The sequence below is a fragment of the Pseudopodoces humilis genome, chromosome 6 (genome assembly GCF_049639895.1).
Source record: "Pseudopodoces humilis isolate 2021_Gansu_Grassland_sample_001 chromosome 6, ASM4963989v1, whole genome shotgun sequence".
Classification (NCBI taxonomy): Eukaryota; Metazoa; Chordata; class Aves; order Passeriformes; family Paridae; genus Pseudopodoces; species Pseudopodoces humilis.
Genome location: NC_142205.1, coordinates 31382545 through 31408911, shown reverse-complemented (window position 1 = coordinate 31408911; position 26367 = coordinate 31382545). Strand labels below are relative to the sequence as shown.

Here is a 26367-nt window from a genome sequence, read left to right as displayed (position 1 = left end):
CCATATCTTGCCTCTCAGCTATGAAACATGATATATGTGGACCTAAGCCTCTTATGTGAGATTTTAAAATACTCTGGCTTTATAGGCAATTAAAAAAAGAATCTCCCAATGGCAGGAAAAGATTGACAAGCTATAGCTTTCAGCAGTGGGCAAAGCATAACTAACATGTTTGGCATCCCTTGGCCTGGAGAACACAGATTTCCACTGCCTGTTGTATCATGTGGGAGATTAAAAGCAGAGGTTAAATAGACAAATTCAGTGCTGAGCAGTTGTTTCTAAGTTTGACAAAAGGAACTGTAACAGGCCTCAGTTTCTGTGACTGAGGCATTTGGCCTAAGCACAGGACAAAAACTCACACAACTTCAGAGATCAAAGCTAAACAGTGCCACATTTTGGTGTCTTGCTAAAAAAGTCTGCACTTCTGTATGACCTGCAAACAAAATTCAAGCCTCATGGCCTCTGTGAGGCAGACCAGCTCTAACCTTTAGATTTCCTCTTGACAATCTGTCCTTGGCAACAGGAAAGCTAAAATCAGTAACCATCAAGCAATCCCATCTTCCTCTGCACTATGTGTATCTACAGAATTACGTTTTGGATTGCCACTACCTACAAATTTTTCAAAAAGCCATAGTTGTGTCTTAATTCTAAACACTTAGTATGGTCTTTCCTCACAATATTTTATTCAATCTGCTAATTACTTGAAACTGTTAAATATAATTAAATTTCTTCATATAAATATGTCTGCAATGTCCAAACTGACAAAAATGGTCAAATTCTCTTTTGTTGCTTGAGTGTAACCAAGAGGGGAGCTTGTAGGCACAGATGAAAGGGAAAAATATTACCCTTTTAATATAGAATATATACATACCCCCACACATATAGATTTATAATAGCATAATATTATATTAACATGTTGTAGTACTTAATGTAAACAGTAAAGAAAAAGATTTTTGCTTAGCCAGTACCTACAGATATGCTGAAGTCAACAGAATTTGTGTGCAGGTCTATTGCATGGTTTTATCACAAGGATAAGAACTTATTTCCTGAGTTATTCATTACTAACTTCTTCCAGACTGGGCTCTAACCAATGGGAGCTGGTTTTGTGCAGAGAAATTGGACAGAAAACTGTGAGATATCTGAAATGCCTCTTTAATCTGTAAACACTATCTTGGTCTACCAAAATGAAGATTGAAAAAATGGAGGTATAAAGTACTTCTAAGCTCTGGGGAAATGTGGGTTAACTGCTACACTCTTGTACAGTTTTCCTCTCCCTTGAATTTAGAATTACATCATCTTTTTGATCCTTTCTCTTTGGTGCTGGATACAACGAATGGCCTTTCCTACTCAGAGACTATTGAAGACAGCTCCTAGAGCACAGACTGTTCTGAAACACAAGAAGCAGGACAATACCACTAATGAGAATAAAAATCCTTAATGCTTATGGTTGCATCATGAATAAGAATAAACACATCTTTAGCACACTGAAGAAATGACAGGACCATGCATAATGCACAGACTCCTGGTGAAAATCACCCCTCATCATCTGACTGGCCCTTGAATAAAGCCCTTGAAGTCATATTATTCTAGAGCTTCTATTTCATCCTCTGTTATATTCTGCAACTGGAATACTGTACATAGCAAGAACACCGTGCAAAAATGCACTGACTTACTTTTCTGGTGTAGACCGTTGGCGCATACGATGTGGTGGTACCGGTGGTGGCACATGGGGTGGCAGAGGGGACGAGACCTTAAAGGCATCGGAGCTACTGTCAGAAGCGCTTTTGGACAGTGGTCTGTACGTCTGTGTCTTTGCAGCGGGGTGTGCCTGAGCAGAGAAGGATGGACTGTAGCTACCTAATATGAAACAAAATCAGTAACAGTTGTTTAAGACTTACTCTTAAAAAACCACAACATGGAATGCCACAAGAACCCACAGTAACTCAATGAAGCGGCAAGATTACAAAAATGTGAAAATGAGTTTTAAAAGTACATTGCTGCATATTACGTAGCTCATTAGAGAACTTCTTATATATTTTTACACAAAATTACAAACACACAGATAAAGTGCAGTACAATTAAAAGAAATTAATTTGATGGAGAAGTTAATGGGTGTATAAATCCATCACATCTGTTAATGACAGCCTGTAATTAATCTCCAGGCACATCCTGTTGCTCAGTCGTTCCATGTTCAGAAGGTAGAGAAGAGGCAGGAAACACACCTTTTTTCATTGTTTTAATAGCTAGTTGGTTTGTGATGATGAGGCAATAGCCTATCTTGAAGAGGATCACAAGGGTACAAAGAGATGCCAAACCACTGACCCACAACAAATCTTCTGAACAGCACAGAAAAAGGCATGATTGAGAGCATGTTTAATGCACCAAAAACTGAAATAAAAAAATTTTGAATGGCAGTTTTGCAGAAGGCACTGTGGCCTTTTTTGCACATAGTCTATTCATGCTTTCATTTTTGCTTTTTTTTTTTGGAAATAATTTTACTATATGGGTATAATCTTCTTAAGACACAATAATTATATATCTTAGATAAATATGCCTTTTCTTGTGTCTAAATAACGTTAACATGAATGCCTATAGCAAAAATGGCCAAGTTTGAAAAACAATCAGTTTTATTAGGCATTCTTGCTGCATATTTTTAAAGTGTATTCAGTACATTCTTTTTATCTTTCCATGTCAGTAATTAGTATTTTCATTTTCAAACAGTAGTTCCCTTTCCATTTCTATAAGGAAAGGCTGCGTTACTAACAATCACTAGTGAAAATAAATGCAATGTAATCAAGTAACCACAGTGCTAAGTATATCCCTCTACAGTAAGAGGTCCACAGCTGCAATTAATTTCTGTTGCAAGAATGAAACAAAAATTAAACTTGTTTCATTTGGGGGAAAAAGGCATGAACAACTGAGATCAAACGACAATAAAGTGTGTCTACAAGCTTTATAAAAGCGAGCGTGAACAGTTAACTACACCATTACTTGCTGACATTAACAAAAGCGTCATTTTGAACATGGAACAATTCCTACCAGTATTGTATGCATATGCAGTATTATACAAGTCTGTGTCGTCATCTACAAAAAGAAATGCATGTGTTACAGTAGTGCCATACGTGCCAGTTCATCACAGAAACTGAGCTTTGTTTTCGCAAATACAAATAGCAGACTGATAGGCAATCAAGCACTGTATTTCTTTTCCTTGTCTCATAGGTGCTTTTGGATGACTCCATCTTCCCATTATACTTAGGCTGTATTTACCATCTTACATCTATATTGTATTGTATCTTCTGGTCACATCACTCATATTGCATACTTAAGAAATAAGCACTGAACTGCAGATTACTTTTTGTCTGTTTTTTTCCCCTCCCCAAGCTTGATTCCTTCCTTTCGTCAGCTTTTCTCTGCTACAGACTGTTAAGTTGTTGTTCCTATCACAAATCCAGTATATCTACTATGTGACTAGTGCTCAAAATAGAGCTTGTAAGCCAATATTCTGCTGCCTACATTTCTTATTCTCCCACTAACATTCTGTGTGACCATACTGAATGTTAGCTCTACCTCAGATGAATAAAGTCTCCTTCCTTCTGGAGGTGCAATGAGAATCGTTTCCATTTATACAGTTTCCTGACATCCTTGGGGCAAATCATAAAGGACATTAAAGCTAGCAATGTCACCAAAGCTCTGTTTCAGCAAAACCAAGTAAGATATTCTATGATAACAATGAAACTCAAGCACAGAATTTGTCCTTAAACCTGCCTGTTTACTAGCCCACACTGTTTTAACAGTGGAGTTCTCCAAAAGAAAGGCAGTACAGATGGTAGAAGATTTGCAGTAGACAATTTCTCATCCCTCAAACTGGACATGAGGAGACAAAGATAAGAACATACTCACCAGGCTTATGAACCATATGGATTTGCTTGAACATTGTCTTGTACCAATCCTTTGGCCTGTCAACTGTCTAGAAAAATATAGTTTTGACAATTAATGACAAAATAAAAATACCCACGTGTATAGATGGGATTAGACATTTAATGTTATTCTGGACAGAAATATTACATGTTATTATTTACTGTAATAATTTTCATGTATTTTGAATGTATTTATGCATCCCTGTAACAAATTCTGGAAGACACTGAAGACTGAGTCAGTCTTGGACTCTGATCTTGGGAGGGTGTAATGGTTCAGAACATAGGAATTATTGTGAGATCAACAGTTCATCATCTTAGTGCCCCATATCTGACAATGATGAATGCTAGATTCTTCACACGAAAACAGAAACACCTCGGCAGTTATGATTACAAGCATGTAAGAAGAGCTTCTTTGGACCTCCTGGCAATTTCCAGCTTAAAATACTTTCAAAATGTAATCGTTAAATAATGCAGAAAAACTTTGTAATACTACTGAGGAAAGAACTAGGACCACACTATATTTCAGAGTTAATATCTGGATTTGTAAACAAAGAGTATTCTTTTAACCAGTTTTAAAAGCCCTTTCCGGATAACTTTATTTTAACATTACTCATTAAATTATCCTTATTTTTGCAAACTAAGTAATCCCAAGGCTCCCAAACTCTGCTCATATCGACACCTTTTTGTGCTTCTTTTATCTCTTACCCTTCTGAATTTTCTCTTTTGCTTCAATTTTCTTTGAGGTAGGATGATATTATTTCAGAAAATTATTAACGCAAAGGCAAACATGTTTTCAGTATTATCCTTAGGTGCTAATATTTTACTTGTCCCACAGTAGTCAGAAAACCAGGAGTTGTAATGCAAAGAATCATGGAATCATAGAATGGCCTGGGTTGAAAGGGACCTTAAAGATAATCAAGCTCTAACATCTCTCCCATGGACAAGGACAACTTTCACAAGGCCAGGTCTCTTGGAGCTCCAACCAGAGTGGCCTTGAACACCTCCAGGGATGGGGCATTCACAGCTTCTCTGGGCAACCAAAAAACCCACCATATTAAACCTCATGGTACACAGAGAAATTCAAGGGCCCCCTCTTGGAGTGATTATCTTGCACCAGCTAATACCAAATTTGCAATCACTTTGCTTACTCCTCTTTACCACAAAAAGAAAAAATCTACAAATTCTTCCCTACAGACTACTAGACAGATTTGTGTTGTTCACCACACACTGCCATCTTTACTAAATCACACCTTTGCCATGATTACTTGTTATCTGTACATAACAAATACGTTTTGTTTACAATGGTGAGCTCTTAGTATAAGGGACTAGGCAGAAATGCTACTGTATTCTGAGGACTCATACTGACTTCTCATAAAATTGTTACTAAATAATATTACAGCAATGTTTAAAATAAGAGCTGACAGTCAGTTTAAGAACTTGGGGATCCCCTGGGTAAGAAAACAATTAAATAGAGTTATTCTTTTTACCTAGGCCTGCTTGCAGGACAGAGATAAAGGAGATTCACTTTTGTCTTAAGATAAGATGGGTCTCTTCCCCCACCTACCAATACTGCTGAGTTCTGCCAAGTGTAAGTTACTCAGAAGCAGATTTGAGTAATTTTAATATTGTTTCCCAAAAGGTATTAAATATCCATACTACTGGGACTCTGGTTAGAATAATTTAGCTGGACTTGAAACAAGTACGTTGTTTTGTGCTCCAGGGTCATATATACCCAAAAATTTACAATTTCAGGAGGTCTGAGGGAATTCACACTAGCAGGGCATAACCTCCCTGCTCCTCCTCATTTCCCACAGTAACATTCACATGATATTGCAACTGCCTTTCTGATTGTATTGAACCAAGAACAGGCTTCCAACAAGTGGTAGGTGAACACACTGCAAATAATGCATAAATACTACTGCTACCTCCCTGTTGTTTGTCAAGCATTGCCTGGTCCTCCACAAAGTCAAAGGAGGCTCCCACATAGAGCTCAGGTATGGAGAAGCTCCCACATGAGTAGAGAAGAATGTTTCCCAACATCTTTCTGGACATTTGAATGTTTCTTTCTCTCATCATTTCCCCAGCAAACCCTTCCTAGTGGTTTCAAGCCTCAGCCAATAACTTGGCTTTAAGTTATAAACCAGATAGGATTAAGAAATAGAATACTCAAAATATTAATTTTGAAATACATTTTCTCAATTTATATTCACTAATCCCACACACCAACATTGTTTGAGGAATTAACAGTATTCACAATGCATGAAGCCATTCAGATGCCATCCTCCTTTGCATATATTATAGCTGATGCAGTTAAACGTTGGAACATGGTATCTTCGTATGTGAAAAAAAATCCAATCAGCCAAATAGCACATAAAGGACATGAGAAGTAACTGCAATTGCTTAGGAGAGTCCATAATCACTGCAGTATTGTAATCATCCACAAGGAAGTATGCAATTAAAGGAGGCCTCTCTGACCCGGAGTTTAGCTCAGCTGGTGCGAACAGGGTGCTAATAATGCTTGGATCCCCATATGGGCTATTCACTTAAGAGTTGGACTTGATGATCCTTGTGGGTCCCTTCCAACTCAGAATATTCTGCCACTTCTAGTGGACCTCTGGCTTTTTGGCTTTTATTATTTTTTTTTTGAGCTGAAATATTACATCACTAAGTATGGAAAAGAAACGTAGAAGGACTTGATTTATTTTTTTTTTTCATTTTTACTAAGTAGAGGCCTTTTCAGTCTACAGATTAATTTTGATCATTAGATATAAAGCAATCATTTTGGATAGATTAAAACAGTGCAATTTTATCGCTTTTCATGAATCTGGCTTTTCCTTTCCCAGGTCCCCATCGGTGGTAAATGGTGCTGTATTTGACTGAATGCTTTTCTGAGTGAACAGCATTTTACCCTCTCTTTTTCAGAGAGTTCATTTTTAGTGACTTGGAATTTGACCATCTTTGGGTCAGGGCTTGGCACAAAGGCAGAACCTAACAACAATCTGAATTTTCAGCTTGCATTTCCCAAACTAGAAGGAGCTAAAGTGGCATAGAAAGAGCCTGCTAACGTGGGATGGGGGGTTTGAGTGAATAAAAAGCTTTGTATGAGTCCTTCCCTTCTCAGAAGCCTGAGACAGATTGGGTTAGCAGGAATAGAAAGAAAACATCTTTCTGTTTTCCTTCAATAAACAGAGGTGATCTGAGAGTAAAGACAGATTTGGAGGAGACAATCACATTCTGCAAAGCCTCTTTACCCCTGAGAAGCATGCAAAATCTGGAACACAGATACTCCCGAGCTCTGAGTGACATGCTACACTTTGAGCAGCACAGCATTTTGGAACACAGTCCAATTACCCCTGAATCCTCATTTACTGCTTTTTTGATAGACTGTTGCCATTTTTGGAAGAATAAGAAACTTCTAAACATTACAAGCAATGATAAATTGAACTAATTTGAAAACTTCTCTCTTCAGATGGACTAAGGATGAACCTTCTGGGAGAAGATTCCTATTTGGATTGCTCACTGACCTCGGAGAAGGGGCAGGTGATATACTCTACCTTCTACTGTTATTGGAAAATGCAATTTTAGCACTTTTGCAAGGTGCAGCATATTTGAGTCTTTTGCTGACAACTATACCAACTTTGTTCTTGCTCAGCTGGGGTACACAGGGCTCAAATATACTTGTACCCACTTATAAATTAATCTCAAATAAGTATCTTGAAAACAATTTTGCTACCAGCTATGTCTTAAGGAAGCAGAATAAGGATGCCAAATGGCACATCAGAGACACTCTTACACATACACACACTAGCATAAAGTTTTAACTTATATCTCATTGCGAGAATTATTTCTATAATACTAAGATTACAAGGTGTAAGATTTCTTGAAACTGAAACACAACAAAAAACAGAGCAAAACCATCAGGAAAATGTCCTAATTCAAACTGAATTACATTTTAGGAGAAAATCTGAACGACTCAGATCATACAACCTGAAAGTTAAATATAGTTTGGCAGACTGCCAGCTTCATTAGGCACACTTAAGGGGGATTTCTGTTATAATCTTATATAACTGATATGCACCCTATTAGAACAATCTGCTACTAAAAAAGCACGAAACCAATTACTATATCTAATATAAAGCAAAGGGACTACTTACTAAAAAAGAGGACAGGAACCTAGAGCATTGCTGCAAAGAAATGTCTTAATTTTTAAGATATTCTGATTGTATTACTTTTTATGTCAAAAATAAAGCAAGAAATGCCAGAGTTTCTCCCCCATTCTTATAAAAACTGTCCCCATCTTACCACTTATCCTGATTTTTTCCTATTGAATTTTTCCATTAATTCCTGGTTTCCCCTCTATTTTTTCAGTCCCTTGAAGCAATTCTTGGCAATACAACATAGCCCCATATGTCAGGATTGGCAGACAGGATATATCCAACAGCTGCTACATCCCTGCACCTCACTAGGACTTCACCTGCAATGGCTCTGCCGCTTTCATCCTGGCTCCCACTCTTCTCACTTTCTCCGTCCAGCACAGCAGTTCTTCTCTGGCTGGAAAGGCCAGTAAGTGCTGCCTTTACAGACCTAGTGCAGCTGCCTCTGTGCTCTCTGGAGCAGCCAGAAGAGGCTGCCCTGACAGCAGAGTGGAAAGAATGCTTCAGCATAGTGAAAACAAAACTCTTCAGTTTGACATCCTGGGACCACTCAAGCAGTGACCAGCGGCAGATGATCAAAACTGGGCTGGTCACAATGAAAAGGCTCCCCAGCTATTTGCTTACGTGTCACTCAAGGGCACAACGATTATTTACTGCACTGCCACGAAAATGCTACTCCCTTAGACTGCCATCAGAACAGAACTATGCATTTCTATGCTACCCTGATGACATGAGAACGCTGCCCCAAGAAATGCAGAAATGTAAGATTTTTACATGTATGCACACACAGACGTATACACAAATATTTGCAAGCACACACACACACACACACACACACACACGTATATATGTAGCATGAATAAACTTTATTTCAGAGATAAACCAAATGCAATTACTGTGCATCTCCAAAAGGCAAGAACTACAAGAGACACAAGAAAGACACAAAATTTTGGCTACTTCTAATTAAAACTAGAAACATGAGGTTGCCCAATTATGCTCCCATCAGCATTCTCCTTTTCGTCAACACACAATATTATATTCACAAGGCTGCTGATTACGCACGCTCTATTCCAAATTATATAAGAGTAGAAGAATGTGAAAAACCCATTACCAACAATCAGTTCATTGTATGAGTTCATACACAGATTTCCCAGAATTTCCTACCGTTCTAATTGCTGTAGGGATTCCAGATTCATCTACCGGGCCAATCCCTGCATAATGTGGTGCTTTAATTACTGTAATTTTTTTTTCTTCTTCTGAGGATCTACAGATTGGTATTGTACTGGTGGTGGTGGTGCTGCCAACATTCTGAACATGTTGTGAGTATGTCTCTGTGGACTCTGTAAAGATAACATGACAGAAAATTGTGTAATGACACAGTAATCATACTTGGCAGTTAAAACACACTTCCCTATTTCACTACACTGTACAAAGGCTGACAATCTTAATCATATATATATACATTATTTTAAAGAAATATCAACTAGGGATTTGCCCTACTTAATGTTACATTACCAGAATTATAAACTTATTTAAGGACCAGACAAGCTATTGAAGTCAGAATTAGAGTAGAAGTACTTTTTCACAATGCCTTGCTCAATAAAAAGAGAAAAAACTCCACAAACATAGCAAAATCTATTGAGAAAGGGGCATCAGCCTTTCTCCTATAAATCAAACTTTTGCACCTTTTCTACTCATTCCTTGGAAACCAGTGACATAATTTCAAAACTTGCACCCACTTGCAAGTCTAGCAAACTATAGAAAATTGCTGTTCTGTAAGCACAGCAAACAGCCTTGCATAAAAACTTATGTCATATATGCCAAGAAACATGAAGTGTTGATGCATGAATATTTTTAAGAAAAAATTTCTAACATAAAGTGTTCTTCCCTTAACATGTGTTGATCTGTTTATATGACTCCACATATAATCCATAAAAATGGTTTTTGGTAACCTGGCACCTGCAGAACAACCTGATGATCCACCTACAGTAACTCAGGTGAAATGTGTAAGCTGCTACTGTTTTGTAGTGACTTGCAATATTTCTATCCTTCCCTCTCAAATCTTCCTTTATAACTAATGAAATTAATACATCACCATTTCCTTCTAAAATGCAGACTATTTTACTTAACACAAAACACCTCAGTGCTGGGATGTGACATGAAAATTTTTATTTCTGCAGACAATACACTCTTTCCTGTATAAAGGAAAAAGAGCCCTACTCCTTCAGCAGCAGGTTTCAGTAAATTAGTGGGCTGTTATTACAAAGCATCTATTTTGCAAGTGCAGGTACAGTGAGACAGTTCCACTGCAGGATAAATGAATGCAGGGAGTGAAAATATATGTTTTAACACTAATGGTGACAATTACAATTGACTTTCATGTGGCATTAACATCCAGTGATTATTCTGAAGAAAAATAGGAGTTGTAATATGAGCCTGCAAAAGGAGCTCCAGTGACTGAAAGCTCTAATTTTAATTTGAGTATTTCTGCTCACTCCCATTGCAGTGCAGGATTTGGCATGGCTGTTTCAGCTGTTTACTCAAGTCTGAAATCCTGTAAATAATTCAGTGCTACACATATATGGCGAGGGGCAACTCTGTGTGGCAAATGTCTGAATATTTGGAACTTTTTCCCAAAATGCGTGATGTTAAATTTAGAAAACATTTTGGATTTGATCCTTCATTCTTCACAGACCTCAAACTGAGGCCATCAGGGGGACTTCTACATGAGTAAAGAGAATTAAATCAGGCTGTTACTGTGGAACACTGAACTTCAGCATCATACAAGAGTGAAAGTCATGGGAAAATACATATTTTAGGTATATCCAAACCAGTATTGATAGATCTTTAGATCACCAAGCTGGAAGCAATCAAAAAACCTAGAATTCTGGGAGGTGGAGTAACCCATGTATACAGTTTTTGTACTTATCATTATGATGATAGCAGCATTTGTCTAAGATGTCTCAGAGCAAGAACAGTTGCCTAATTTCCTTGCAAGCACAACAAAAATATAAACTGTGGGACCACATTCAAGTTACTTTGCATATATAATCTTTTCTAAATATGCACTACACTGGTGGAAAAAGCAGCAAGTAAATTATTCTCTTGGCAAAACCGGATTATACTGGCAAAGAGCCTAAGGGTGATAGTATTTGGTTTGTGTTTAATTTTTAAATTAAAGATGCCCTAAAAAAATACATGAACAAATTTTAGATTGATATGGCTTTAGGTTTTTAAAAGCCCAGAGCCTCTCCCTTTGTTGACAGTATTTCTGCTGGAGAATTACAGAAGTTGTAGGGAGGAGCAAAGTACAAAGTGGGACCTTGGTTTCTTAAGGCAAAATCCGAAAGGGCTGGACAGGTTGAGCTATTTTGATAGACACCCTTTCCTTGGTAAAACCAGTAGAAAATTGGCTCACACACCTACCTTCCCAAGGTAGATGAATAGACAATACCTTCATTATGGGCGTGGAGCACTCTGAAATTGTTTGCAGTCTTTGCCACATGTATCAAAATATGTTGTGTAATGTATAAAGCAAACATTCTGTGTGAGGCTTACCCATCATCCTGCCATGCTGCATGATAACAATGTTGGAATTGAGTGAAGCTGGTGGAGGGTAAGCTGAAGAAGGGGAAAAAGGCCTTTGAAAGTGACTCACTGGGCTGGCAGCAGTGCCAGAATTCCCATTCACTGTGATCTGAGCCTGAGAGAGACAAAACAATATCCCATTAAACTACACACAAAGCTCTCCGACGGCTGTCCCAAAGAAAGAGCGATGCAAGACTGTCATCCACACAACAATTACCAGTTGTCAGGTACACAGCCATAATGGCATCTGCATTCACTGAAACACAAAACTTATCACAAAGGAAGCAGAGTGTGTTCCTTATATTCCTTGTACCTCCCCTCCTCTCTCCTTGCGTATGCTGTCTGTGACGCCTGCTGTCATGGGAAGGTGACAGAGAGATCACGGTCAGGGCAATGAAGATGGCACAAACAAGGTCTGCAGATGTCTGACAGCGATACAGAATGAAGATGGCAGTAAAAGCTCCCAACACTGTGTGACAAAGGCTGTCTGCCACAGATCCCTCACACCAAGAGACATATTCCCTTAGTGCACATGGTCAAGCACTACAGATATTAGTGGGAACTTCTGTGCAGACTGAAAGGAAAAATCTCATTAGGACTAGCTGAAAAGAGCGACAAAAATTTCTTTAAAAAATGGAAGCCAGCTGGAGTGACTGTGGGATGCTGATATGTAATCTATCACATTAAAAATAAATAGCACCAATTAAAAAAGCAACAATCCACAAACATAAAATGACAGAACAAAATCAAAAATGGGAGAGCTAAGCAAACTGGAAATTAAGCAGCCAGGACCTAAAGCCATTTAGGTTTTAGTCACCAGAGGTACTGCACAAGAGGAAACTATCTGCCCCCAGGTTTAGAATCCCTGCACTGTGGCTGTATCACTTTCAGGGGGAGTATTGAAAGAAGCAAAACTGAGATACTGAGAAAGCATTGAATAAAAGAAGAGGACAGTGACTATTTCAGCAGAAAAGCAAGGCAAGCTCTCTGCAATATCTCCTTTAATGCACAACTGTTCTTTAAATCTGAATTAGAAGAACTACAAACTTTGCTCAATTTTATATAACAAATGAAATAAAACTTGCTGCAGATGTAAATAAGAGACCACCTGAAACAGCAAAGCATAAATAAAACCAAATTAAAATGCATACTATTTTTATAGATAAAAATTAAATGATTCATGACCTTCTGTATGCATTTGTACTTTGGAGATTACTGAATTGATTTGAATTTTTTAACATCTTGGTCTCCCATAGCTAAGAAAGAAAAACAATTTCTGGGTCCTATGCAGACATCACATAAACTTCTAGATGCATTCAGGGGCTTCTCACTTTGTAGATGCCTGTTTTCAGAAGTGAGCTGAAATGTTTCTGTTGTGGTGATGTCTCCATTGAAAGTTTTGTGTTTAAATGTCTCCTCTCTTGGTAAACTCTAGAACCAAAAGTAGGTTGGCTTTTCCTACGTGATCCTCTCCTTCAAAAAAGAAACCAGGTTCAGAGATGTAAGACTAGAAAAGCTACACAGCTCAAAGACAGCATTTCAAGAAGTATAAAGGCATGTTTTCAGATAAGGTTTCAAAATGAGGCCAGCCATCTCTCCTCTACTTCAGGTGTTCACCCATTCTCTTTTCCTACATATTGTCTTTGTGGGAAAGCTTGTTTCTAGGGAAGGCAGGTGCAACTACATGCAGAGCCTTACACCTTCTTACTCATTTACTATGGCTTTTGTTTCGCTGACAAGAACTGGTGTGAGTTCTTTGCAGACTAGAAAGATACTCCTGTGAATTTCTGTAATAAAAATTTGAGATATTCCTGAGAAGGACTTCACCAAATAGCTCAGTTAGATGGTAAGACACTTATACTAAGTAGTATAAAATATAATGAAAACAGGACCCACACAAATAGTTGAAGGACATCAGTCATAAATGTGTATGTGGCATGTTCATATATGACATTTTTGGGTTTGCTTCTGAAGGTCTTAGGGAGAATCTCAGCTCAGCTGTAATTTCTTAGATTCTAATGATTTTCTCCTTGAGGGAAGTGTCTGTGGAGGTGGCTGTTTCATTTGTTCATCTGATGCATCTTGCATGGCTTACAGGGTTGGCTATAAAAGACAGTTTTATGAAGTTTCAAAGGCCTTTTTTTCCCTTGGAATCATTTGGTAGTTACTGACATTTCAATCTGAGAATGTGACACTTTAGGTCCAGGCGACAGAGTTTATTCTCAGATTTTACAAGGAAGTGATATCCTTTAAGATGCCTATTCATGAATTAGACATGTTGCTTTCCTAGGTCATCTTTGTGGGAAAAGAAGACAATATGGGAAAAAACCCCATTCAATCAAAATGCACCTATTTTCCAATTTACTGGGAAAATAATAATTTTTCATGATGTTCCCTTCCCTAGCAGCCTCTATTAATTTTTTTTCTCCAGTATACTTAACCTGTCCTCCACTGCAACTAGAGCCACCTACTTCTGCAGCAAGATAATCAAGATCTTGTAAAAATTCCTACGAGGTATCAGGTTTAAAATTCTCTAATTTGCCTTAGCATCGGAAAGAGTAGCTCTCAGGATTTCTGAATCAGGACAGAAGAAGGCATCCATCTGGGACCGGAGCTGCTTTCTGACTTTCTCTCTGCTGAGACAGGGAGAAGAGTTATGGATGTCTGAGCAGTCCTTTGCAAGAATGCTGCACAGCACACACCTGACCTCAAGACACTGAAATACATTAAAATACCCAGAATCAACTGAAGCTCAAGACAGTCATGGAACTCGGGAAAAAGCAAAAATCTAGTGTACTTCCATTTCCAAGTTTCCATTAGTTTCTACAATTTCAAAGTACATAAAAAAAACCACCCCCCCTCAAATTATTTTATAGGGAAAATGTTCATAACTGAAATACAATCAGAAAAAAACAGTTTCCAAAACCAGCTGTTCTCTAATTTTAACTCCAATTCTAAGCATAAGCCCAAATAAATATTGCCACAGTTTTACCTTTAGGTCTGCCTTTTGCCTCAAATATTTGTCAGTTTTGCTTACTCAGCTCTTGCTGATGCTGATGCTTCTTCTTAGAATTAGTTTTACAACTTTTTTGTCTAGTCTCATTAAGTCCCTCAAAAATGAACAAACATCCCCAAAATGGACTTTAAAGCATGGTTATATCTTACGCAGGTAGAGTGGTGGATGGCCCAATCCTATATTACTTTTATCCCAGTGTTTTTCACTGACAAAATCAACAGCAATCTGAGAATGAAGATCATTCCAGGATTAGAACCACTAATAACACGTGTGTGTGCCACCAGCTTCCCCATCGTTTTGTCATTTCATGGATGCATTTTTAGCCATCTGGCCCTTCTCTGCAGAGAGTGGGAGATGATGTCTTTTCTATACTGCAGAGCTGGGTTTTGCCAGCAGTTTAATTTCTGTGGGGCTCTTAGGACTCCTTGGGGACTTTTGTCCTTAGGTGAGTGTCTCTTCATTTTGCTTTGTTCATTAATGGTGAACAAACATTACGCTCCTCCCTGCCATGTCTAAAAGAGAAAGTGGTGGTCAGACTTGACTATTACATAGCCTTCTACTGGGACACTAGCCCAAAAATAGGAAAGAAAAACTGTTCACTTTAGCTTGCAAAAAATGGTGCCCAAAGAAAACAAATACAGTTAGCTGACAATTTTAGAAGTAGGCTATAAGAAAATAGAAACATTCCATGCTTCCCATAGCTAGCAAATGGTCAGGTAGTGACTCTGTCTGACCAGTCTATACTGATTATGGTATCTTTGGCTACAAGTACTGTGTTGTATGCAGATTCACAGTAATGATTCTTTAAAAAAACCCAAAACTTTCCGAGCTGTGTGACAGACGTTACGAATTACAGCTTTTACATGCCTGCTGTTAATATTATTTTTTAGCAGCATCCAGAGCAATGACAGCCAATCATTGTCTTTCCAAGGTGACTATGAGCAAGGTTGGACTCAAAATACCTTTTATAAATTATACACAAAACTTAAAAAATATATATACAGTTTGTTTTTTTCAGGCTTGAAAATTACTGTATGCTAAAGTATTTGTATAAAGTTAGAACACTCCTGTGACCCAGTAAAACTTTGGATTCAGAACATCTCTCTGTTTTGCAATTCAGCAATGAATTGCTCAATTTAAATGAAGGCTTTGTTCTGACTCATTTTAACCATGTGGATAATCTCAAAAGAAATCAGAAGTGATCTGGGTTTGACCCAGATTCCATACCTTCTTTCTCCCCATATGTAAGTAAACTAAGGTACTGAAAAATGGATGTATGTAGAAAGTGTCTAACTGCGTACTGTTTTTTCCCTTGACTTAACTAAGAGAAAAGTAATGGGACACTTGAATAATTCAAGATTATTTATGCAGTTCAGTCCTATAAGAAACTGTGCTTAGGAGAGGAAAAGGTTAATTAGAGGAGAGAAAACCAGTTTTGTGCAGTCAATCGTCATGGCTGGGGGAAAAAACTGCATTAAATACTGCCAACATTTACTGTGAATTTAAAAATTACATTATTGAAATCTGCATCTCAGTGAAATCAAAAATGGTGGTAGTCCATACTCCAAAAACCTGTAAACTGTTAACAATATCTTAAAAAAGTCTCTTCAAACTCCACGGAATGCCTGCTTTTAATACATTTGGAACAAGTATTTCTTGAATTATTTTCTTTTAAGCAAAGTGATTGATACACCTTAGCTGACCACGCTGTGCAACTGTGCAACAATCATTTCCTACTCCCAAATCTGCTATGTCAATGATATTTTTTTTTCTTTTTTAACAACTATTACAAAACACTGTCAGACCATGACCATGGAAAATGACTAATAAAATACTTGTGTGTGTAATGGGATAACAGAACGGGTCGAATTCTGTTCCCCTTTGACAACCTGTTTGAACAAAATGGAGGAGGAAAAAAGGAAGCATAATTACATGAGAAGTGGCAGCAGTGTTGGTTAAGGTGGTGCCATCTGACACAGCAGACATCTGGCTCAAGGTTGGGGAAGGTGTTTCAGAGCGGTCAGTAGTATCATAGCTACAAGTCTGCAGCTCATCTAGAATGGCTGTGGAGGACTCGCTCACTGTGCGGGAGGAGCACTCGCTCATGGCAGAGTCTGTGCTCACAGAGGCTGCTTCATTCCTGTGGACAGCACTGTCAGGAGCTAGGAACGGGCATTTGTATGGAAACTGTGAGAGGGATGGGGGTTTATAAAAGTGTGAAGGCAAAAAATCATCAAGCGTTGGCAAAGAATATGGTACTAGATGGGTGCCACTGTCTGGTGAGAAAGAGGCTCTGTTAACTGGTACCACAGGAGAAGGAAGAGGCAGTGGAGAAGCTTCTGTTGCTGTTTGTCTGTGTGTCTGTGAAGCATTTACCTCCATCACAGGGGCAGTTACTTTCTGGTTTCCAAGCTGAGATTTGAGGAAAAAAAAAATAAGAAAAGAAACAGATTACTTAATGAATAAAGAACTTTTCCCTTTGCCTCTTGCTGGGTGTAGGGGAATTACAGAAGTGTAAGTTTTTCAGCCACCCGAGGGAGTTCACATTCACAAAGATTAGGAAATAAATCAACCATGCTCTATATTAGAGTAGGACAACATGAAAGAAATGAGTGCATAAAATACTAGTGGAAGCAATGCCAGAAACCATAGTGTGCTGAGGATGAATATTCATAATGTACTGCATATATTAATGATCTCCATTGTGCATTGAGAGGGTTCACACTATTTTATACTTCACATAAATATGAGGCTAGAGTATGTCACGTTCACATAGTTGTCAAAGCAAAAACGTATCTGCAAATCTGATCTTGGTAAATGTTACATATTTTTTTTGTGAAGGACAGGTATGACTTCGAAATTAACTGTAATATAAAGATGAGCAGGACTGCCATCTATACAGAAACACTATTAATAAATGTTCTTATGGTCTACAAGTAATAGGTGGTGGAATTTTTTGCCTCTTGTGACCGAATACCTCTTCTCCACTGCCTCTCTAATAAAAAAATTTGGATGATCTTAAAATTTCCAAGCACCCTGGAAGCACCCTGTCAACCTACTCTATAAGGTGTATGCATAGAAGTCTTTTCAACATTAGAGGACATAAGGATTGTTAGGGTAACTGGTATAAATCTGAGGAATAAAGACTGGGAGCACAAGAACAGGACATATTGAAACAAAACATGCCAGTTTTTTGGATTCAGCCCAGTTCCTTAAAAGTAGAAGGGAACAGTCTCATGAGAGTGCTTCTGAAAATGGCCACACAATGTATGAGCTTTATGTTCTGTCATTTCAAATCAGTCACAGGACACTCAGTTTAAATTAGTCCTGCAACTGGCTTTTTGCATCTGCAACTTCTTTTTGAACTAAAGCATGTTGGCATCTAATATTTGTTAGACAGCTGCACAAATCCTTCTTTACTGCCTATTAACCACAGGCTTTCCATCAATTCCTGAGTATTCAAAATACTGCCTACTTCAGCACTAATGGTTTCACTGTTGATAGGGCTAAGGACATCTGGAATAGCTACTGGGAAAGAGTGTTTGGGATTTTAAATTTATGTAAAACAGAGGACAGTAAGACACTATATGCAGTAAATAATATTTTAAAAAGCAACATTCAGTCATACATATCACATTGTTATCAGAAATGTGGTTATTTCCTATGCTTAGACTAGGCAGATGTCTTTAATCATTCAAAAAATGTTTCAAGCCATCAGATTAAAATGCCATTTTGGCATTTTAATCCAAAATCTGAAAATATCTTCTAAAGCCCTTATGGAAGACTTGGAACACAACACAGATTATGCTACTTACAAGAGGTCACTGGGGTTCCAGTTGCATAATTCTTGTTGAGATCAACTAGAATTTACACAAATAACCTTACTGAGGTCAATGGGACCATCCCAATGAATAAGCATTACAGAAAAGAATCTTAAGTATGTGAATAGGTATCTATTATTTGTTCCAATTGATTCAAAATAAATCTTTGGCATCACTGGATCTCTAGGGTACATAAAAATAGGCAAAATCTGCTGTTAAAATCTGCAGTTAAAACAGTGAAGAAACTTAGTCAAACAGCTTAAAATCCAAGTCTTATTCACAGTAATGTTTCAAATCTACAGTTGAACACCACCCTCCTCCCTCCATCTTAATCTTTTCATAGAGGAAATCTGAACAGATTACTCCTCAATTAAAATAATCCATAACTGAGTGTATCCTGTAATAGGACATAGTGTTTTCATAGAAAACTAATTTGCCAAAGGAAACTTCAAAAGAACAATGGAATATTATTAAAAATAATGTAATGAAAAATTAGGATGATTATACAGTATAATATATCAGGGATTTAAGATGTGTGCATTTACATACACATATAAGAAACTGTAATTTCACCTCTCAGGGCACATAAAGGGAAGACAGTCATCATTCATGATGATTTTCATCATCTGTGTCAGCAGATGATCGTATCAACATCTCCAGCAAAAGACAGGAACCAGGAGATCATGCTGTAACTATGAGGCAGAGCCAAAAAGAAGCTCTGAAGTTCTTGAGACCACTTATCCTCTCAGCATCCCCAAAAGAAAAGATACGTATGACTGAGCCAAAATGTGTAAATTGATCTCTATATCGTTAAAATAACAGGAAATTTTGGGGAGTTGAGGCATCTAGTAAAACTTCTGGCTCTGAACTGAGATTTCTTGCATGCTTGAGAAAAGGAGGGAGTGACAACACAAGGACAGATATTCAGGGTGCATCCAGAGAGCTATTGAAAGATTTAAAAAAAATTTAATTCATTGTGTTTGGAAAATAACAGCTGATTTCATCAAGCCAAATTCTTAAAAAGAATATAAAGTTATTATTCTTACAACACAGACAAAAGGAATGCAGCAATTCTATGTACTGATTCCCAACATGGAGCTTCTTGGCTTTGTAGAGTAGAACTTCTCTTTTGCCTAGCTCTAGAATACTCTGGTATGTACAATCATCTTTCTGGGAAAGAGTGGCTGAAATTGTGATATAAAACAACATTGCTTTTGAAAACTGATTTACACCACTTAAAAGACATGGAATGTTGGTAATCTAAAACACATACAACAAAAAAAATCCATATTTTTCACTGTGCATGCAATCTCATATATGAATCATACTTTCTTATATTTTTCACTGTGAAAAATATGAGAAAGACAAGGCTGAATGCATTCCAGAAAAATTTTAATACTGGTTCCATTCAGCATGCTTCAGATTAGGTTTGTTACTGATATAGCACAAGAAATGCTAGCAGAAGTCAGGCAGATTAAATGCCAAACAAGTACTTAATGAATTAGATTGATGAAAGACTAGCTAGACTGTGTGTCTGTCTTGGGTTGTGCAGCAACACATGAGAGATAAATGTCATTATTCTTGATGTGAATTGGAGGTCTGAAGAGCAGCCTTCTGCTGCAGCTTTCTGCTGGTCCTTTGAAATGCTTCTCTTCCATCAAATAGTAAAATGTCAGGCCTAAAGAACACAGTTGGTATCAAAATCATATAAAGTAGATAGGTGACCCAAGTATGGATTTCAAAATCAGTCTATTGTTTTAATGCAAGATATGTGGGGGGTGGTGTGAGATTACTAATGACACCAGAGTACTGGCCTTGCTTCAACAGTCAAGACACAGATAAGGAGACTCAGAGATAAGTGAATAAATTCATTGTGTTAATACATAGCAGAGTTTAGTAATCAACAATCAAATTACACCCATACATTTGCATAAATGGGTAAAAATACCTCTATTTTAATTATTAAAAGCTGATTACAAAATGTCCAAACTAATGATGCAAATTATATTCCAGTGGCCATTTTTCTACCCAGCCCTCTTATTCTAAATTCAGTATAAGGAGGTGGAGTTTAGCCCTTGTCTAAAGTGATGCATGTCTAAAATGAAAAATGTATGCTCAATTTTCTTTGCTTCACGTCTGCCCCCAGAATGCTGAAACTGGTTTTCTCTTTCTTCCATATCACTCTACATATTGCCAATATCTAGAACTCAGAAATGTACTAGATGAGTTGATTTAATTGATTTAGATTTTTTTTTTTTTAATTCCAGGTTTATTTTCCTTGATGCACATTTCTACAGCTATAAGGTTGTCCATAGAATCACTTTCATAAACATCTGCTATAGAAGTTTTACTCCTCCAGGACATTGGGACTAAACCAAGTGTTCAACTCATCTGAGGAATTTAAATAACAAAATAAATGCTTTGCAAGTTCAGTTTCAGAGAGTGATATCTAGAACAATAGGACACTTAGGAACCCAGGAACAAAACAATCAAAAAAATATGTGATTATTTCCAAAGAAGCAGTTCAGAATTCTTCATCAGTTTATAACTTATAAGAAACTTATCTGGACAAGAAAATTTAGCTCCACTGGTTTCATACTAACAAATAAAAATTTCTCTGTTGACATAGACGCAGTTATTTCTCCTGTATCTGCAGTATGGTAGAAAGAAGCAGCATCTCTTGAGACTGTAATAATGTAAAAAACCTTAATACTGAGTAACCTGAATGCTTCTATTTTCATATATACTTTTAAGGGGTTTAACCTTTCTCTGAGTAGGAGTGTTTACAAAATGTCATTCTGAGTCAGAGCACACTTCTGCTTGCTCCTAAAGTTTCAACAGATGAGCACTGAAATTAAGTGCAAATAGGAGCACAAACATAGCAAGATACATTAACGTGGACCACACAAGCTCCCTCTGGGCTGTGTATTTTCATACTTTGTGAACAGAATACGGTTGTACATGTTGGCTGGACACAGATACCCCCACATGCACAGTATTTCTTCTTTACTGCCTCTTAAGAAGTGATGATTACCTGATTTTACCTTATTTTCCTTCACATACATAAACCCAGATGCAGAGGGAGAGCTGCACCTTTCTAAATATATTTGCTTTTTGAGAGTTTCTCTGGCAGCTTTAAACACTGCTGGCAGGCCTAATTTACAGTCTGAGAGCCTCCTCTGAGGACACAGCTCGACATACAACCTATAAGATTCATGTAGAAAAGTATTTTAACCCCTATACAAAGTCCTGTAGAGCTTGCAGATCTGAAACAATTTTAAGAATTAAAATACTATCCTGCATAGTATACTGAAAGTTAATTTTCTATGTGAGAGAAATCGTGAACTTTACAAATACTATGATCTATAGCACTAAAGGGATCATAATATTTGGCCATTAGCTGAAACAGTTTCAAGGTTTTAAACTGAGATCTGAGTCAGAAAATAAATATTTTTAAACACATAGCTGTAGCCTATATTTCTAATTTTAGCTCATGGCATCTTCATTTTGGGAACTCACCTGATGCAGAATTTTACACCACCTCACATGCTGATTTGTACTCTAGTTTTAGGTATGTATTTTAACAAGGAGCTACAAAACCCACTTGCTCCATGACTCAATTGTGATACCAAATACACCCGTTCATTAGAATTTATTTCAAAATTGAACATCACAGAAAATGTCAGATGAATTTTGCAGATAAGAGATCCATAAAAGGATACAGCTAGATGTAGATGTAACATGTAAAAGATGGCTACATGCCTTAATGATCTATGTGATCAACTGAAATTTTTCTCATTTTATTCAGAGCAACCCAGTTGCCAAATTTCTGATAGTACTTCCCACATACTGAAACCAAGGAGAAGGCAGAAAACTAAGTGCAGAACTTCCAAATAAGCCACAGATACTTTTCTGATTTTTTTCAGCTCAAAGGGAAACTAAAAATTCTAAATTAAAAAGAAAATGAAAAATGTGTTTTGACTTTTAAAATTCTAAAAACAAGCAGCTAGAAGATTAATTGTTTTTAGTTCTTCTGATTAGACTTTCAGTATTACTCTTGATCATGAAAAGGTATTTCCCCTCATGCTTGTTAGCTATGATACTCTAGGAAGAGCCACCTGAGCCGATGCATCACCTACAGTACACTAATTTCCTATGGTGCATTTGCACTCCATGAAGTCCTCACAGAGGAACAAAGAAGTCTGCCTTCCATCTCAGCTAGGTTTTGTTTTTTTTCCAATAACCTTCCAAAACCTTCAGTTATTGATCATTTAATTTTGTTCATTTTTTGATCCACGTGACAGGTAGTTTTACCCAGAAAACAGAGATCTAACTTTGGTAATGTAAGTATAACTAAACAGATGGTTATTAAGTGATTTATAAAGATCTAAAATAAAAGATGGAAAAATTAAATATACCACATGGCATTCTGCAGCCTGTGAAGAAGGAAGAACTGTAGACTTTTGTCCCAAATCCTTTGAAGACATCTTTGAAGTGTCTGGAGAAATACTAGGTGGATGATCTTGGATTTCAGGCTCTGCTTTATTGTCAGGGGTGGGAACTATTTGAACGGAAAGAGATACTGTGTGTATCTCAGGCATGGGGTTACAAGCAGGTGAGATAGGCCTTTGTGAAAATACTGGCTCTTCAACAGGCTTGAGCTGTTGCTGTGAATTACAAGGAATGCTACTTGCTGGGTCACGTGTCCGGGTTAATTTCAGGGTAGATATCTTACGTTTTTGAGACTGTTGCCTTTGGCCTTGATGGAGAGTAGCACTAATGCCAGCTACTGTGCTTTTGTCTGCACTGGAGACTGAGGTCAGTGGTTTAATGATTTTTTGTGCATAGGACACACTTGTGTTAGATATCTCAGAAGACATTGTCTCCTGAACAGACGTCTCGCAAGAGTAATAGGCAGTATCTGTGGGGAGGTGTTTAGCTGGACCAGCAGTTACTGCCTGGAGATTAATTTCGTTCTCGTGATTAGTTACTCTTCCTTTCCGAAAGCTTTCTTTTCTAGGAGGTGGCAGAGGTGCCTTATTTGCCAAAAGCATCCACACACAGCAAAATAACATTGAAGGAGAAACAGAAAGAAAGTAAATGTTAGTAGAAGATATAGTTCAGTTTTACTTTTATATTTAAGTAGAGGAATTAGCAAATTGAAAGGCTTCATCTCAACATTGCTAAATTCAATGGACAACTAAATTGGATCCCACCACCATTTCCTGTGCGACTTCTGTTTAATAAGCCAGATGTTCTATTTGCTCAGACCAAAGTGGGATCAGAAAGGATCAGAAGGGAGCCCACAATAATTTGTTTTCTTTTAAAAAAACAATTATTACACTGAAAAAGAATTGTTGCTGTAAAAGCATTCAGGTATGTAAGTACTCCATGATCTTAGATAGCAAGCAATTATTCACAGATAACACACATATATGAAACACTGAGCCTCTTTAACTTTTGAATTAAAATAGTAACGGAGAGAGTATTAAAATTGGTGTGTTGATATTTTTTTGACAGATAAAGATGTTTCCAAGTGTGGGGGTGGTTTTTTTGTTTATGTTGTGCATGTTTTACTTGATTTGTTGTTGTTTGTTTCTGTTTTTAGTGTGCTGTAATTACATTTTTCTTCAAAACAGGCAGAAGCATTTTCTACCATATAATTAATACATTTTAATTCTCAGATATTTTGATGACTGGTGCATTTTTCCAAGTGTAATCTATTAATAAATACTCTTTGAAGTCTGTGAACACTCCTGGAAAGCTTTTACTAGTATGACCTCGTTTTATTTAGCTGTCTGTCTTGCTCATTGAAAGCAATTTCTGGTAATTAACCTGGGGGCATACAGCCTGTGTGGAGTATGCTTAATCTGTGCAGCAAACCGGTCCGTAGTGACCCATATGAACAGGTGATTCACACTATCTGCAAGACATCAGGACAATGTTTCATAGAGTTATCCCATCTATACGTGCTAACGCCCCCAGCGGTGGCATAGCATTAAACGTGTCCGGTTTTACCTGAGTTGGTGATTTTTTATCCTGTAGATTTGGCCGCACGCTCCTAAAACCTTTTGCTGAAAGAGATGAACTGCTAGCGTCTCCATTCAGTGTCTCTCTACTGCCATTATTGTAAGATCGCCAAGCTTTTGTAAATGGAAAAGAATGAAAACAATTTTTTTGGTGTGATTAGTACATCTCCACTGCTCTCAACATAGCAACCCAGCCACTAAACAAGCTACACAACTGACAATGATGCTGTTTTACCATGGAAGTTAAGAACATGGCTAAATATTCATCTTTAAAATTTAGAAAATTCAAGCATTGACAACAGTCCTGGTATTGGGCAGTTCTAGACATCTACAATGTTCATGCAGACTATGGATTTTAACCTTGAGTGTCCTTTTGAGATGCTGGTGCATCAGCCCCTGTATAAATCAGGCTCAAGTTTTTTCACTTTCAGATTATGTTCTTGAACTTCACGGCTGCATTGGATTTTGAAAAACATCCCAGCTCATGTAAAATTAGCTGGTCATGGCAGTTTCACAGAATTTCACCGCAGTCCCCAATTAGTTGTTCCACCAGTGTACTTTATTGCCAAATCTGAACGACACCTCTATTTTCCAACCAACCAAACATGTTTTTTTCTCTGTCCTCAGACCTGGAATGCCCTCAAAGCGTTGGCCAAACATAGAGGGAGATGTTGAAGACAAAATACTGTCAGAGGCTGGGAAAAGTACCACATTATGTGAGCAGGCTGCTAAGTGAAGGTGGGCAGAACTTGCAATCCTGGGTAAGGCTCTAAAAAGGAAATAGCAAGTACCACTAAATGGTGCCACAGTGATAAAGCTAAAGGTGGCAAATTAGCAGTCTGTTTTTTCCCACACAATTCATTTTTCTAACAACATATTCTGTGCTACAGGAAATAACTGCTTTCAAATGAGACCTGGATTTGAGGGCTTAAGCATTAACAATGAGGATTACAATTTCAGTGGTGCTTTCCTTGAAGAATGAGGAAGTATGGAGTAATGAAATCAAATAAATGGTTGATTGTTGTAATTCATCCACTTACATGGTATAAATATATACATAAATAATACAGTGTTTTATTTACCTGAATCTGGAGACTGAGAATCAGACCCTGAAAAAGAAATATCCAATATTAACTTGTGTTAGAAATAAATTAATTTTGTAAAAAACACACAGGGGTATTGATAAGAAGCAGTTCTGCCTGTCTACTGAGTATTTAGTATGTTTTAATTTTTATGAATATTTTTAGGTAAACAATCTTCATAAATGATTTTTTAAAGTAAATCTGGCTTCTGACAATCAGTTTACAACAACACTCAGAATCCTTTCCTTGAGAAGAGTTTTTAAATAAAACTTTTTTTTTAAAAAAAGGTTTGTAATAATCCAAACCTCTTTTTCATGCTTTGTTATCTTGAAAAAAATACAGAGGATGTGAGACCCAAAACACATATCAAGGGCAAAATTAATATATTAATTTACTAATTTACAAATAAAATTAATTTTTTCCTAAGTAGTCTTGTTTTTTTCTTTCATGAATGGCTACTAAACATAGGCAGAGAGAAATTAAGACCACTTTTTAAAAAGCATTGTAGAAGTAATACATCTGTCAGTGTAATAGAAAATAGTGCTACCCTTCTCCTTCTTGTAAAGTAATACAGCAGGAATGCATAACAGTATAAAAAAGCCATTCAGAAGTTGCATCTCAGTGTTAGTGGTTATACCTGAGGCCAATAGGTTTGGAGAACTCTGAACCCTCTTCACAGCTGTTAATGTGACAGACATTGCAGCACGTTTGCGAGCACACCCACCGCTATCTGGAAGCACAAAACAATACAGACAGCAGCCCC

The 26367-nt window shown here is 37.3% G+C and overlaps 1 protein-coding gene across 41 annotated transcripts in view; it reads right to left on the bottom strand.

The window, feature by feature from the left end:
* SORBS2 (sorbin and SH3 domain containing 2) overlaps window positions 1-26367 on the bottom strand; it is a 192868-nt gene that overhangs the window by 42913 nt on the left and 123588 nt on the right. For 18 of the 41 annotated variants that reach the window (XM_088057052.1, XM_088057051.1, XM_088057049.1 and 15 more), the window contains 10 exons: window positions 26242-26334; window positions 25605-25631; window positions 24512-24636; window positions 22912-23529; window positions 16605-17084; window positions 11627-11771; window positions 9233-9408; window positions 3898-3964; window positions 3037-3081; window positions 1671-1854 (listed from right to left, as the gene is read on the bottom strand). In XM_088057052.1, the coding sequence (XP_087913178.1) occupies window positions 1671-1854; window positions 3037-3081; window positions 3898-3964; window positions 9233-9408; window positions 11627-11771; window positions 16605-17084; window positions 22912-23529; window positions 24512-24636; window positions 25605-25631; window positions 26242-26334 (1960 nt within the window). Of the gene's footprint in view, window positions 1-1670; window positions 1855-3036; window positions 3082-3897; window positions 3965-8388; window positions 8542-9232; window positions 9409-11626; window positions 11772-16604; window positions 17085-22911; window positions 23530-24511; window positions 24637-25604; window positions 25632-26241; window positions 26335-26367 lie in introns of those variants that run through there. The other 23 variants (XM_088057061.1, XM_088057062.1, XM_088057069.1 and 20 more) reach the window with 12 other exon arrangements.